The 15,953-nt window shown below is 42.6% G+C and overlaps 1 protein-coding gene across 3 annotated transcripts in view; it reads left to right on the top strand.

Moving 5' to 3' along the window:
* The window catches only part of LOC132815107 (intermembrane lipid transfer protein VPS13B-like), a 945,713-nt gene that overhangs the window by 742,289 nt on the left and 187,471 nt on the right, over positions 1-15,953 (top strand). For all 3 annotated transcript variants that reach the window (XM_060823876.1, XM_060823877.1, XM_060823875.1), the window contains exon 34: positions 11,782-12,490. In XM_060823876.1, the coding sequence (XP_060679859.1) occupies positions 11,782-12,490 (709 nt within the window). The remainder of the gene's footprint in view (positions 1-11,781; positions 12,491-15,953) is intronic.

Raw genomic sequence — 15,953 nt, 5'->3', positions numbered from 1 at the left:
TCAGGCAGCATCTGAGAAGCAGGAAAATTGACATTTCGGGCATAAGCCCTTCATCAGGAATGACGCTTGTGGGCCAGGGATAAATGGGAGGGGAGAGGGGCTGGGGGGGAGGTAGCTGGGAATGTGAGAGATGAAGGTGGGGGTGAAAGTTATAGGTCAGAGAGGAGTGTGGAGCGGATCAGTGAGAAGAAAGATGATCAGGTCAATAGGCAGTGCTGAGTTGGAGGCTTGGGACTGGGATAAAGTGGGGAAGGGGAAGTGGAGAAACGGGTGAAATCCATATTGATCCCATGTCATTGCAGGGTCCTCAGCACGAAAGATGAGGTATTCTTCCTCCAGGCATCGGGTAGTTAGGGTTTGGCAATGGAGGAGGCCCAGGACCTGCATGTCCTTGTGGGAGGAAAAATTAAAGTGTTCAGCTACAGAGCATTGGGGTTGGTTAGTACGGGTGTCCCAGAGATGTTCTCGGAAACGATCTACAAGTTGGCGTCCTGTTTCCCCGATGTAGAGGAGACCGCATCGAGTGCAACGGATACGCAGATGACATTTCTGTCGGATGTGGAAGGATCCTTTGGGGCCTTGGATGAAGGTGAGAGGGAAGGTGCGAGTGCAGGTTTGGCACTTCTTTAAGTAGCAGCGGAAGGTGCTGGTGGTGGTGGGGGCGGGTGCGTGACAAGAGTGTACTGGAGGGAATGCTCTCTCCAAAACACAGGTAGGGGTGAGGAGAGAAATCTATCCCTGGTGGTGGGGTTTGTTTGCAAGTGGTGGAAGTTGTGTAGGATGTGATGTATCTGGAGATTGGTAGGATGGAAGGTGAGGGCTGGGGGTGTTCTGTCCTTGGTGAGATTGGAGGGGTGGGCTTCAAGGGCAGAGGTGCAAGAAGTAGAAGAGATGCACTGGAGGGCATCATCGACCATGTGAGAGGGGAAATTACAGTCTTTGAAGAAGGAGGCCATTTGAGATGTTCTGTGGTCGAATTCGTCCTCGTGGGTGCAGATGTGGTGAAGGCGGGGGAGTTAGGAATAAGGGATGGCATTTTTACAGGAGGCAGTGTGCGAGGTGGTGTAGTCCAGGTACCTGTGGGAGTCAGTGGGTTTTCTAGTAAATGCCTGTGTTTAATTGGTCACCGGGGATGGAGATGGAGAGGTCGAGGGAGGGGAGGAAACATTACTGTCAGAGGTGCCATCTGTCAAGCACCAGTACTCTCTTGGTGAAAGTGATTCTGCGGCATTAGTTGAAAGAAGAGCAGAAGGCATTCTCTCAATTCCTGATGAAGGGCTTTTGCCTGAAACGTTGATTTTTCTGCTCCTCGGATGCTGCCTGACCTGCTGTGCTTTTCTGGCACCACTCTAATCTTGGCACTCTGTCAATGTCTTGGCCATTGCTATTTTGTCATGACTACCACACCTGTCCAGCATGTGGTCAGTGACCTGTGATTCAATGTCGCTTATGTTTCAATGTATAATGATTCAAGTTAAAACACACCACAGTCAAGCTTCTCTAAGCGTGTTAGCTTATTACAAGTTAATATTGAAGATTCCTTGGGAACAATTAGATAAATCTATTAACATGAAATGACATATCAAGATTAAAACAAGTACAAAAACACAAAAAGAATAATTATAAGAAGAAAGACCCAGCAAGTCCCCATGGTTTGTCACTGGGGCCATTGCTTGAGTTTCTTTGTTGCTGAAATTAAGAGGTTTGCTTCTGACAGCAGACTCAGCAGCATGATGACTTCCGAAAACAAATGGGTGATGCTTTCTTCTCCGGATAAGTTCTGTGGAAAAGTAGATTTCGGCCGGGGAGAGAGAGAGAGAAGGTTTTATATTTTTCACTTGTTCTGTATGTTCTTTTTTACTTCCTGCTTAACTTTGCTTCAGTGGTTCCCTATTTATCTTCGAGAACATAGAACAGTACAGCACAGTGTCGGCACTTCGGCCTTTGATGTTGTGCTGGCCTTTTACCTACTCTAAAATCAGACTAACCTACTTACCTGTCATTTTACTATCGTCCATGTGCCTATCCAAGAGTCGCTTACATGTTCCTAATGTATCTTAAAATTATGTCCCTCATGATTGACATTTCGACATGGGAAAAAGTCTCTGGCTATCAACTCTAACAATGCCTCTTAATATGTTGTACACCTCCATCAAGTCACCTCTCTTCCTTAATTGATCCAGTGAGAAAAACCTTAGCTACCTTAACCTTTCTTCATAAGACATGCCCTCCAATCCAGGCAGCATCCTGGTAAATCTCCTCTGCACCATCTCCAAAGCTTTCACATCTTTCCTATAATACAGCAACCAGAACTGAACGCAATATTCCAAGTGTGGTCCGCTCAGGGCTCTATAGAGCTTCAGCATAACCTTGTGGCGCTTAAACTCAATCCCCCTGCTAATGAAAGCCAACACACCATCCGCCTTCTTAATGACCCTATCAACTTGGGTGGCAACTTTGAGGGATCTATGGACATGGACCCCAAGATCCCTCTGTTCCTCCACACTGGCTAGAATCCTGCCTTTAACCAAGTATTCTGTATTCAAATTCAACCTTCCAAAGTGAATCACCTCACACTTTTCCAGGTTGAACTCTATCTGCCACTTATCAGCCAAGTTCTACATCCTGTCAATGTCCCGTTGCAATCTACAACAGCCCTCCACACTATCCACAACTCCATCAACCTTTTTGTCATCAGCAAACTTATGAACCCACCCTTCCACTTACTCATTTAAATCATTTATAAAAACCACGAAGAGCAGAGTTTCCAGAACTGATCCCTGGAAACACCACTGGTCATCAAGCTCCAGGCTGAATACCTTCCATCTACCACCACCCTCTGTCTTCAATGGGCCAGCCAATTCTGTATCCAGACAGCCAGATTTCCCTGTATCCCATGCTTCCTTACTTTCTGAATGAGCCTACCATGGGGAACCTTATCAAGTGCCTTGTTAAAATCCATACGCATCACATCCATTGCTCTATCTTCACCGATGTGTTTTATCACATCCACAAAGAATTCAATAAAGCTTGTGAGGCATGACCTGCCCCTCTCAAAACCATGCTATCTCCAATCAAACTATGGTTTTCCAAATAATCATAAATCATGTCTGTCAAAATCATCATCAATACTTTGCCCACTACCGACATATGACTGACTGGTCTGTAATTCCCAGGATTATCCCAGGATTGAACAAGGGAATCACACTTGCCACTCTCCAATCATCTGGCACTACTCCTGTATAATATTATGGATGTTAAAATATGTATACCTATAAGGAAAACAAATTTGGCTTATATGATGCTTTTCATGATCTCAGAATACTCATGCCTTTGCTACAAATCAATTACTTCTGGCACTACTTCTGTATAACTTTTTCCCTTTATCTTTCTGAAATTACTGCTCAGAGGCTGATGCCATATTTCAAAGTCACCCTGTATTTCCATGTGCACAGTAAATGGGCTATGACCAGCTAGCTCAGTGCCAGTCCCTAGAATGAGGAGACATTCTGAATCTCCTGTCTGTATCTGGGTGAAAGTGGGTACTGCAGATGCTGGAGATTAGAGTCAAGATTAAAATGGTGCTGGGAAGGCACAGCAGGTCAGACAACATCCGAAAAGCAGGAAAAGTCTGATGACTCCTGTCTATTTTTTTTCTTTTTTTTCAATCAAGAGGAGAGTCCTTGACACTGGTCCAGCTTCCTCAGAGCCAGCTCTGAGTGAACAGAACCTCTGACACTCCTATTTATTTATTTTTTCTTTTTTTATTACCCCTGCACTACTGCCTAACTGCGGTAGTGCTTACTTTTTCCCCAGCACCCATGTTGTGTGTGTGCAGGTGTGAGACACAGTGAGATACACAAGGTGCACAAATCTTTATTTGATTTCCACCACCAGGAAGAAAGGAAACACCCAAGTGGTCAGTGACAAGCAGTGCCCTTCACATCAAAGGGCAATGCTGTGTGATCAAACAGTGAAGGGGAGGGCAGGGATTAAATCACAATAGAGTTGGACAGGGAAATAATGCACTCTACTCTCTGCGGCGCCCACCTCTGACTCCTGTCTATCTCTGTCAGCCAGAACTCTCTGATTGGCCAAGGCTAACAACCACAATCACGTGTCAGTCATTGATATCCACGTGGCCCTCATTCCAATTACTATACCTTCCTTGGTCATATGCCTTTGCCCCAATCTCCAACCTCAAACAAGAGTGTTTCCTCAAAGATCATCTTGAATATCTTCCACGCCGATATGGCAGTGCAGTCAGTGCTATACAATTTCAAATTGGTTTGGATCAGACATTTCTACAATGAGTCTTCTTTTCCACTCTAATTGCTGGTTCATCCAGATTTTGGGTGTGACTCATCCATTGTCATTAAACTGATGACCTGAAAGGTAAAAACAATGACTGCAGATGCTGGAAACCAGATTCTGGATCAGTGGTGCTGGGAGAGCACAGCAGTTCAGGCAGCATCCAACGAGCAGTGAAATCGATGTTTCGGGCAAAAGCCCTTCATCAAGAAATGTCGATTTCGCTGCTCGTTGGATGCTGCCTGAACTGCTGTGCTCTTCCAGCACCACTGATCCAGAATGATGACCTGAAAGATCAGTTTGAGTCGCAGCCACGTTGATGTTTGTTGAGGCAGGCACCACTGTTTTGCATCTTGGAAGGAGCCATTGTATGATGCAACACCGTGGGCATTCCAATGTCTCCCTTTTGTGATCTGAGACAGAAAAAGCATGGTTCAGTAAGCCTTAACATAGTCTACCATAACAGACATGGCCTCCCTTGGCCTTTTTCTTGCAATAAACATTTTAAAAGTAGTTTCCAATGTACATGTTTTTAAAGCAGAAATGCCCTTATAACATGTTTTGCTTAAATTCTACCATATCAGACAGCATGCTGATAAAGGATATTACATTGATGTTTTTGTACAAAATGGTTGCACTGCCGTAGCAACTGTAAATACGAAGTAATTGATTTAAGGCATGAGATATTCTGAGATCAAGAAAAGCATCATATAAGACAAATTTGTTTTCCTTATCAGTTTAAGTATTTTAAAATCCATAATATTATGCATTTTCATTGATTTACAGCTTTGCCTTCTCCCTTTTGTTCTGCAAAGCACCCCCATTTAAATTGACAGCTCTGGCAAACACACCTTCTGATATTTCACCCTCATTGGCTGAACTGATTAAGAGTATGAGCAGACCGTGAATGTTTCCTAACTCTGCATGTGTGTTTAGTTAATGGCCAAATTTGGAACCTAGGGCTTCAGGTGCATAATTCTTTGAAATTTGTATCACAGTTAGATAGGGTGGCTAAGATGGCATTTCGCTCGCTTGTTTTCATTACTCACGCCTTTCAAAAGTTGGAATGTCATATTGAGGTTGTACAGGATGTTTCCGAGGCCTCTTTTGGAGTACTGTGTGCAGGTCTGGGCAACCTATTATTAAATTGGAGAGGGTTTAGAAAAGATTTACCAGGATGTTGCAGGGAATGGAGGTTTTGAGTTAAAAAATATAGTCTGGATAGGCTGGGACTTACCATTGGAGCATAGGAGGTTGAGGGGTGACCTTCTGGAAGTTTATAAAGTCATGAGGGGCGTTGACAAGGTGAATAGCAAAGGTCTTTTCCCTAAGGTGGGGGAGTTCAAAACGAAGGGGCATATTTTTTAAGGTGAGAGGAGAGAGATTTAAAAGGATGTGAGGGACTTAGAGAATGGTTAGTGTGTGGAATGAACTGCCAAAGGGAGTGGTGGTTGTGGGTGCAGTTACAGTATTTAAAAGACATTTGGATAAGAACATGAAAAGGAAAGGCTTGGAGGGATGATGGGCCAAGCTCAGGTAAAAGGGACTAAGTCTGGTTTGGGAATGTAGTCAGTGTCTGAGGGGTCTGTTTCCATGCTGTATGACTCTATGACTTTATTTGCTGTTCGTAAAAGTCTGAGTTTCAACTCATAAAAAAATCTCTGTACCTTAATATGTTGTACCAATAGAGTCCTAATTAAGAAGCTTTGGCTAATGATACAATAATCAGCAATCTCCAAAGGAAGGCAGTGAAGTGGGCTGAAGTTCTGATATGAATGTTTGCTAAAGGTTCTGTGTACAGGAAGACAAGTGTGAACTATTAATAATGTGTGGTTGATGATAAGTACTGGCCTGGTCACTGAAAACCTCGTATCATCCCCCTCCTATTCAAATAGTACAATAGCATATTGGTAACTGAGAAGGCGGACAAGGCTTCAGTTTAAGATTTTAAATTGAAAGACAGCCTCTCCCAACAGGACAACACTAATTTTTGCACTGAAGTGCCAGTTTGGATTACCTGGTTAAAGTATGGAATATACACAATATACTGACTATGAGGTGAAAACGCTGCTGTTATGTGAAGGTTGATGGATCAATGACTGATTTTCCTCAGCCAGTCACTCAATGTCGAGAGGTGAAAAGTGAAAAAAAATGTATTTTGCAAGTTACGATGCAGTAATAAAAGTATCTTGCTGTCTCCCATTTTTTATTTTATTTGGTTTCATCCAACACAGTAATTATACAAAGGTAATCAAAGACACCGGTGCCGTAGTTTGGCATATAAACAAGGATTTTTTTGAATATATGTCCATCTAGCAATCTTCTCAATCTTAAAGGCAAGGTGCCATACTTTGTTGGGAAATGACATCTCACTCTTAGTTGTAGTTTTTCCTTATTCTTCACTTCAAAATGTTTGTGGTATAACTTTTTGGATATATGGATTGTTAGTTGTGCAGAAAAGGCAATGGGCCTTGGGGAACATAACCGAAAAACAAAAACCAACAGAGTGAGCTGATGAATAAGATTTAAAGTATGTGATAGAAAGGAAGGGCAGAGGAGGAAATAAATTGAATTAAAGTCAAATTAGATATCGGAAAATAAATGATGTGAAGGAAAGAAAGATTAAATTTGCAGACAGAAAAACAATCCATTATCTGAATTAATGAGATTTTGCAATTTATTCCCGTTATGGGACAGAGAGATTGATTGACGATCCATTAGCAATTATCAGGTTGTTACGTGCTGTTAATTATAAGGCTTAACTTGTTGCATAAATTTTAACTGGCGTTTAATATGCAAATCTAGCAAGTCTTTTTTAAAAAATGAGGCTAAAAATGAAATATGTTTGTAAAAGCAAAGAGCTGATGAAATAAATTAAACAGCACATTCTGGAGATTTGCAACACATAGTGTGTGTTTTATCTGTGAATCTGTTGACTGATTTGCACATTAGTACCCGCTTGTGCATTAATTATGTTCATAGATCCCTTACTGGGTTACAGTTCCACAGGGATGCGCTGTCATCTAGTACGTCAACCATGTGACAGAAGTCACGTGTGATCAGTGAGAGCTGAAGGGTGGCCTCCAGCAGAATGGGAATTTGAGAAATAAATGCTGGCATTACTGTCAGCACACATATCCCATTAATGATTAAAAGCACGTATTATTGAAAAGCGAGACAAGTTGGGGAAGCTCTTTGTCTTGCGTTCACAAGGAAAATGCCAAAACAAAAGGTGAGGAGCCTCACAGCTTGAACCCAGCTATGTTCTCTCGAGGATTGCAATTGTGTATGCATCACATTTAGGAACAGGAAGGAGGTCATTCAGCCCTTCAAACCTGTTCCACTATTCAAAGATTGGTATCTCAACTCCATCTACCTATCTTGGTTTCCTAAGCTTTAATGTCCATGTCTAACAAAGAATCTTTCAATTTCAGTTTTAAAGACAAAAGTTTGTGTCCTGCCCCATAATTCAATTGGTAGTGATGGTGTATCACCTTCCTACCTTCAGGCATCTGAAATCCAACACAAGAAGGTGAGGGGACAGTCTACTCATTCAACTGTAATTGGTGCCTTTAGGTCACATAACAACATTTTCCTTCCATTAACCCAAAGACAGGCAAGGGACTCACAATGAAGGGACCATGACAAGCTGATGCTTGCTTATTCCTTGGGGAGTAGGGGTTAATGGCCTCTCTTGTTACAGGGCACTTTGTTCCTGGTCAAGGTAGGGGTGGTACAACTGCCAACCACCTCCTGCTCACACTGCTGACTACCTTACACCATGACTCTCACCTTTTGACCCCGCTGCTTTCATCACTGGCCTCTATTCCAGAGATGATGCTAGGTCTCTTCCTGATGAAGGGCTTATGCCCGAAACGTCGAATTTCCTATTCCTTGGATGCTGCCTAACCTGCTGTGCTTTAACCAGCAACACATTTTCAACTGTGATCTCCAGCATTTGCAGACCTCATTTTTTACCCTCAAATAGGTCTGCCAATGTCTTTTCAATGGTATTTCCATTCTTTGGAGTTTTCATCTGACAGAACCTCCACTCCAGGGAAGGTGCATTATTAGCCTGTCTAGTGTCTGTTTGTAGCAACATGTGGTTGCCTCCTTGACTAAACGTGACACAAGGCTCTTGCTGGTATCCCTGCTCCTCAGGAAGATTCCTCCCACAGTTTCTCGGCAAGCCTTAATCTCAGCAGTATTTTTGCAAGATGGAGTACCGGATTTCCGTTAGCTTTATTGTGAAGCAGTGCTTTGGAACATCTCTGAACCGCATACCTCCACGTTTAAATTTATCCTCTCTTGTTCTTGACTATCCCCTTCACAAGAATTGTTTTTCTATCTACCATGATCAAACTTAAATCATTTTACACACTGCAATCAGGTTACATCTTCACCTTCTATTTCAAGGGAATTAAAACCTGTTCAATCCAAACTGCTTTCAAACTTGGCTCTTCTGACCCTGGTGTGATATTGAGGGAATCTTCTGTTAATACCTTCTGAAAAATAATCTCACCATTTATGCCAATATTCAACCAATACCCTAAAGTAAGCACTCCTGATATTTGGAGTCATGTAATTTATTAGAGAGAGTGCTTGTTGTCAATGGATCATTGAACAATAAACTAATGCTGTTAAAGTATTAACATCAATGAAGTGGAGGTGCCGGTGTTGCACTGGGGTGGACAAAGTCAGGAGTCGCATGACACCAGGTTATAGTCCAACAAGTTTATTTGAAATCACAAGGTTTCGGGGCACTACTCCTTCGTCAGATGAAGGATATAAATTCAGCCTATAAATTCTGTGCCTGTGCTTCCTTCCACTTCACCTGATGAAGGAGCAGCACTCCGAAAGCTTGTGATTTCAAATAAACCTGTTGGACTATAACATGGTGTCATGTGACTTTTGACTTTAATTTTAATGAGATTGCCATAAATGGGAATGAATATATTCTGGTGTAATTTCACTGTTACTGAAATAAACAGAAAATAGGAACTCAGCAGGTCTGGCATGTTCTCTGCAGAATGATGCAGAAAGAGTCATATTTATTCAAAGTATTAACTCTGTTTCCCTCTCGACAGATGCTGCCAGACCTGCTGAGATTCTCCAACAATTTCAGATCTCCTACTTAGAAAATATTTGACTTTTCTTTCACTAATACTGATGTTGGATAATTGATTGCAAATCATCTTCACCTGAAACTTATATCTTATGAATATATTTATTTTCCTCTTTTCAAAATGAATGAACTGTAATTTGCTGTGACACTTCATAGCATTTGCTATCAATTAAACCAGTCCTTGCACATAGATTAGATTAGATTCCCTACAGTATGGAAACGGGCCCTTCGGCCCAACAAGTTCCACACCACACCAAAGAGCAACCCACCCAGACCCTACATTCACCCCTGAATGATACACCTAACACTATGGGCAGTTTAGCATGGCCAATTCACCTGACCTGCACATCTTTGGACTGTGGGAGGAAACCGGAGCACCCAGGCAAAATCCACTCAGATACTGGGAGAATGTGCAAACTCCACACAGACAGTTGCCTGAGGTGGGAATTAAACCCAGGCCCTGGCGCTGTGAGATAGCAGTGCTAACCGCTGAGCCACCGTGCCGTCCCAGGAATCCTGATGAAGGGTTTTTGCCTGAAATGTCGATCCTCCTGCTCCTCGGATACTGCCTGACCTGCTGTGCTTTACCAGCACCACAGTCTTGACTCTGAACATGGTTATACAGCTGGTCTTAACCCGTTGGATTGAAGGGTTGTATAGTTTACAGCTTGGCCAAAGAATGAAGTGTTCATTAGAGTGAGTAAATTCAGTATAAGATCCCACATAGAAGGATTGAATTAAGATACCATGAAAAATATTGAAAAAGAAACTTTTACAAAATTAACATTTCAAATTGTGTGTTTTGAAAAGATCCAAAAGCATGAGTTTTTTCACTGGAGCATCGGAGATTAAGAGGCGTCTAACTAGAGTTTAATGAAATCATGAGGGGTGCAGTAAAGATAGTGATAGATGTCTTTTTCCCTAGGATGGGAGATTTCAAGATAAGGGAGCATATTTTCAAGGTGAGAGGAGACAGATTGAAAAAAGACATGAAACACAATTTTTTTACAGAGGATGGTTCACATGTGGAATGAACTTCCTGAGACAGCAGTGGATGCAGGCACAGCTACAACATTTTAAAGACAATTAGATACGTACACGACTAGCAAGGTTTGGAGGGATATAGGCCGGGAGCACGCATGTGGGACTAGTTTAGTTTAGAATTGTATTCGGCATGGACTGCTTGAAGCGAAGTGTTTGTTTCTGTGCTGTATGACTAACAATTAAAACCTGATGGAATGAGAGTGCAAACATTTAAAGATCAGTGGCAGAGTAATTGACAGAAAGCAATTAATAATTATCACCAGATTCAAAGGATGTTCAGACTGGAATGGACAAGTCTTAATTTTCCGTAATTTATTTATTTCTCATGCAAAATGTTATCACTGTATACGATTCAATGTAACTCTTCAGTAGTGAAGACCACGAGGCCAACTTTTATGAGGATATGAGTGGGACAGTGCAACTCAGCTTCCAAGATCTGGATATCTGAGTTGATCCACATGCCAAGTAGCCTGAGGTTGCTGAAACATTGCACATAAATAAAAGTGAGTGCCATTGATCTCACTGATACTTTGTGGAAAAAAATCTGGGCTGACATTTTTGGAAAACTTTTTTTTAGTTCATTCATGCAATGTTGGTTTCACTGGCAAAGCTAATTTTCATCCCTAATTGTCCTGGGGAAGACGCTGGTGAGTTGCTACCTTGCACTGCCATAGTCCTTGGGGTGTAGGAATACAAACTGTGCTGGTTGGGAAGGAGTTCCAGAACTTTGGGTGGCACGGTGGCACAGTGGTTAGCTCTGCTGCCTCACAGTGCCAGAGACCCGGGTTCAATTCCCACTTCAGGCAACAGTGTGGAGCTTTCACATTCTCCCCGTGTCTGCGTGGGTTTCCTCCGGGTGTTCCGGTTTCCTCCCACAGTCCAAAAACGTGCAGGTTAGATGAATTGGCCATGCTAAATTGCCCATAGTGTTAGGTGTCGGGGAATGGATCTGGGTGGGTTGCTCTTCGGTGGACTTGTTGGGCTGAAGGGCCTGTTTCCACACTGTAAAGTAATCAAAGTAATCAAATTTAATCAAACTTTGACCCAGAAATACTGACAATATCGGTAATGTATTTCCAAATCAAAGTGGTGAGTGGCTTAGAGGAGAACTTGCAGGTGGTAGTGTATAGGCTGCCCTTTTCCTTTTGGATGGTCGAGGTCACATGTTTAAATGGTGCTATCAGAGGAACCTTCGTTGATAAACACGGTACATTACTGCCTTTGTTGCTATGTCTGCTCTTAGTTGTAAGAAACTCCATAATTCTGTTTATAAATGCGACTCTCCCAACTTATCATTGCAGATTTGTCAAAAGGAACAGAATAAGACCACTCCTCCAGAAGGAACTCCAATGGATGCATCGTCACGCCACAGTGGAGCTCAGGACAGTGGTATTGGGAGTGACAGTGCACGAATTCGGATTGTTCAAATTGAGCAGCAGAGTGGGACGAGTCATCATCGCCTTGCAAGGCCTTCCCGCCAGTCTTCCATCGTGAAAAATTTGAATTTTATCCCATTTGATATGTTTGTCACAGCCAGCCGTATCTCATTAATGACCTATTCAACAGCAGGTAGTTCCAAATCACGGTCCCAGCAAGAAAGCCAAAGCCAGAAGGTGAACGACAAACTTGGCAGGAGTACGTTAAACCGGAAAAGTATGGAGATTGATGGCATGTCAGAGAATAAATTAGGCCAGCCAGGGATCGCAGTGCTAACAGCTGAGGATCTTCTGAATAGTAATGCTCCGTTGAGCGTAGGGAAGGTGACCAGTCACTTGTCACTAGAGAGCCTCCACACCCCAAGCAGATCATCAGCTCGACAGGCTCTTGGTGTCACTGTAGTCCGGCAACCAGGCCGCAGAGGAACACATGATCTTCAGGTTGAGCCTTTCGTGTACTTAGTGATAGTCCAACCTTCTTTGTTATTGAGTTGCCATCACCGGAAGCAGATGGTGGATCTATCATTCTTTGATGCCACATTGAAAGCTGTCCCTCCAGACTACAAGTGTATGGGTAAGAACATCTCTCAGCTTCCAATCTCATATGATGCCATGAATTAATGTCTACATGGATTTTAGTAAGGATCTTGACAAAGTCTGACTTGGCAGGCTGGTCAAAAAGAAACGTCCATGCGATACAGAGCAGTGTGTCAATTTAAATCCAAACTTGGCTTTGTAACAGGAAACAAAGGTTAATGGTCAAGGCTGCCCTTGCGAATGGAAAGCTGTTTCATGTTATGTTCAACAGGACTCAGTGTTGGGATGCTGCTATTTGTTTTATATATTAATAATTTGGACGTGAATGTGAGGGTCTCACTTGGAAAATTTGCAGACTACACAAAAATTGGCCATGTAACAGGCAGTGCAGAGGATACCTGTAAGCTCCAAAATGATATATGTGGCTTGGTGGTGGGGAACGAAAATGGCAGGTGGAGTTAGACTCTGATAAGTGTGAGGTAGTGCCTTTAGGGAGCTCAAATGAAATGCACAATATACAGAAAAATACCAAGAAGATAGATGAAGTGAGAGATCTTGATATGCAAGTGCCCAGGTCCCTGAAGATGGAAGTGCAGATAGATAAGGTTGTAAAGAAGGTATATGGAATACATTCATTCATTAGCAGAGGTACAGAATACAAAAATAGGGATATAATGATGAAACTGTATAAGACTCTGGTGAAGCCACATCTGGAGTATTGTGTGCAGTTCTGGTCACCACATTACAGGAACAATGTTATTGCTCTGGAGAGAATGCAAAGAAATGATGCCAGGGCTGCAGACCTGTAGCAATGAGGAGAGTTTGGAGAGGTTGGGTTGATCTCCTTGGAACAGAGAAGGCTGAGGGGCAAGGTGGTAGAGGTATACAGAATTGTGAGGGATCGGGATGGAGCAGACAGGAGGAACCTATTTCCTTTGGCAGAGAGTCATAAAACCAGGTGTCATGGATTCAAGCTAAGTGGCAGAAGGGTTAGAGAGGACATGAGGAAAGCCTTTTCTATGCCGTGGGTGATGGATGTTCGGGGAGGCAGAGACCCTAAACTCTTTCAAAAAGTCACTGGATTTATGCTTTATGTGCTGTAAGCTGCAGGGTTATGGGCCATGTGAGGGAAGATGGGATTAGAAAGGGCATCTGGCTGTCTTTGGGTCAGCACGGACAAAATGGGTCAAATGGCCCCCCTTCTGTGCTCAATCATTTCTATGGTTCTGTGGCATTGCTTTTTGATTTGATATGTTACATTTTCAGTTTTGAGTTTTCTCCCTCACTCACTTCTGCCGCTCTTGACTAATACAAACAGTAATCAGGGAACTGTATTTTGTGAAAAGGCTGAGAGTGAATTTAATTGATGTGTACAAAATAATGAGGGGCCTAGAGAGAATGGCTAGAAAGGACCTATTGTCCTTGACAGGGAAATCAGGAAGAAGGGGCCATAGATTTAAAGTAATTGGTGGAAAGACTAGGGGAGTTGAGAAATGTTTTCACCCAAAAGTTGAAGTGACTGTGGAACTTATTGCCCAAAAAGTGGTGCAGGACAGAAACCCTGACTCCATTTGCAGTGTTTGTGATTATTCTTCTGAGGTGCTGCAACCTGGAGGATACATTTTTTTTAGTTTTATTCATTCACGCAGTGTGGTCTTCTCTGTCAAAACCATCATTTATTCCTAATTGCCCCTGGGTTGCCATTTTGAATTGTGGCACTCCTTGAAATGTGTGCCCATCCTGTTAAAAAGGGAGTTCCAGAACTTTGGACTAGTAACAGTGAATGGACTATGTGGTCATGCTTTCATGCATTTACTTCCCTTGTCCTTCTATTTGATACAGGTTGCAAACTGGAAGGTGCTCTCAGAGGTGCCTGAGTTAATACAGTGCACATTTTAAATGGTACATATTTTTAGCAGAATAAGTGGCGAAGGGAGTGAATGTTGAAGGTGTTAGGTGGAATGCTACTCAAATGAACTGCTTTGTCTTATATTAACTTCAAGATTCTAGAGTTTTGTTGGAGCTGCAGCCATCCAGGCAAGTAGAACATATTTCATCATGCTCATCGCAAAGTACGGGGGAGTCAATTACCTTTCAAAGAATTCTCTGGCCTGCTCTTGTAGCCGCAATATTTATATGACTGGTCCAATTCAGTTTTTTGTCAATAATGACCTCCAGTTTGTTTATAATGTATGTAGTTTGTCATAATGCCATTGAATGGCAAGGGGCAATGATTCGATTTTCTTCTGTTGAGGGGCATTTGTGCAATGTGACTGTTACTGGTTGTCAATCCAATCCTGGATGTTGTCCAGGTCTTACAGCATATGGACACCAACAGCTACAATATCTGAGGACATGCAAATGTGATACAATCATCAATGAACATCCTACTTTTGTCCACTTAATTAAGAATAAGTGATGAAGCAGCTGAAGATGGTCAGGCCTCGGACATTACTCTGAAGAACTCAGACACCGATGTCTTTGAACTGAGATGATTGACCTCTCACAGCCACAATTGTCTTCCCTTGTTCTCTCTCTTGAAATCCTTCAAAATTACAATTTTACAATGACAATTGAATTGAATTCAATTGAATTTATTATCACGTGTACCAAGGCACAGTGAAAAGCTTTGTCTTGTGAGCAATACAGGCAGATCAAGTAGTTAAATAGCATAGATAAGTAAATAATAGGTAAACAGCAGCAAAAACAAAAACACAGGTACAGGCGAATGTTAAGTTTTTGTGAGTCCATTCAGTATTCTAACAACAGTAGGGTAGAAACTATTTTGAAACCGGCTGGTGCCTGTGTTCAGGCTTCTGTACCTTCTCCCCGATGGTAGAAGTTTTGGAAAAACATTGCCAGGGTGGGATGGATCTTTCAGAATGCTGGTGGCCTTTCCTTGACAGTGGGCCTGGTAGATGGATTCTGTAGATGGGAGGTTGGCCTTTGTGATTGTCCAGGCCGAGTTCACCTCTCTCTGTAACCATCTCCAATCTTGAATGGTACAGTTGCCATACCAGGGGTAGCGATACATCCAGACAGATGGTGCACCTATAAAGGGTTGGCAAGGGTATTCGCCATCATGCCAAATTTCCTCAGCTGCCTGAGAAAGAATAGATGTTGTTGGGCCTTTGTAACCAGTGCGTCCATAAGAAGAGTCCAACAAAGCTTGTTGTGGATATCATTCCCGGAGCTTGACACTCTCCACTTGTTCCACCTCTATGCTGTTAATGTGTAGGGGGGGGGCATGAGTAACATCCCGCTGAAAGTAATTTGAAGCCACAATAAACTTTCTAATGTCTTCACTGGGTAACTGATCCCTTATTGCACACCAAACTGATTCTGCAGTCTCCTGAGGCTCAGGATTGTAGTGCTGTTCGAGCTTCCACTACATTTATGACTTCAGTGTATGTGTTACTATGGCAGGAGTGAGGAAGTTCCTGAATGCTTTATACATTTCTCTATGGTATAATGTGAGCCTTCCCCACTGTACCGCCTGT

Source organism: Hemiscyllium ocellatum, chromosome 4, assembly GCF_020745735.1.
Source record: "Hemiscyllium ocellatum isolate sHemOce1 chromosome 4, sHemOce1.pat.X.cur, whole genome shotgun sequence".
Taxonomy (NCBI): domain Eukaryota; kingdom Metazoa; phylum Chordata; class Chondrichthyes; order Orectolobiformes; family Hemiscylliidae; genus Hemiscyllium; species Hemiscyllium ocellatum.
The sequence above is the reverse complement of the archived record's forward strand: the minus strand, read 5'-3'. Positions and strand labels throughout refer to the sequence as shown.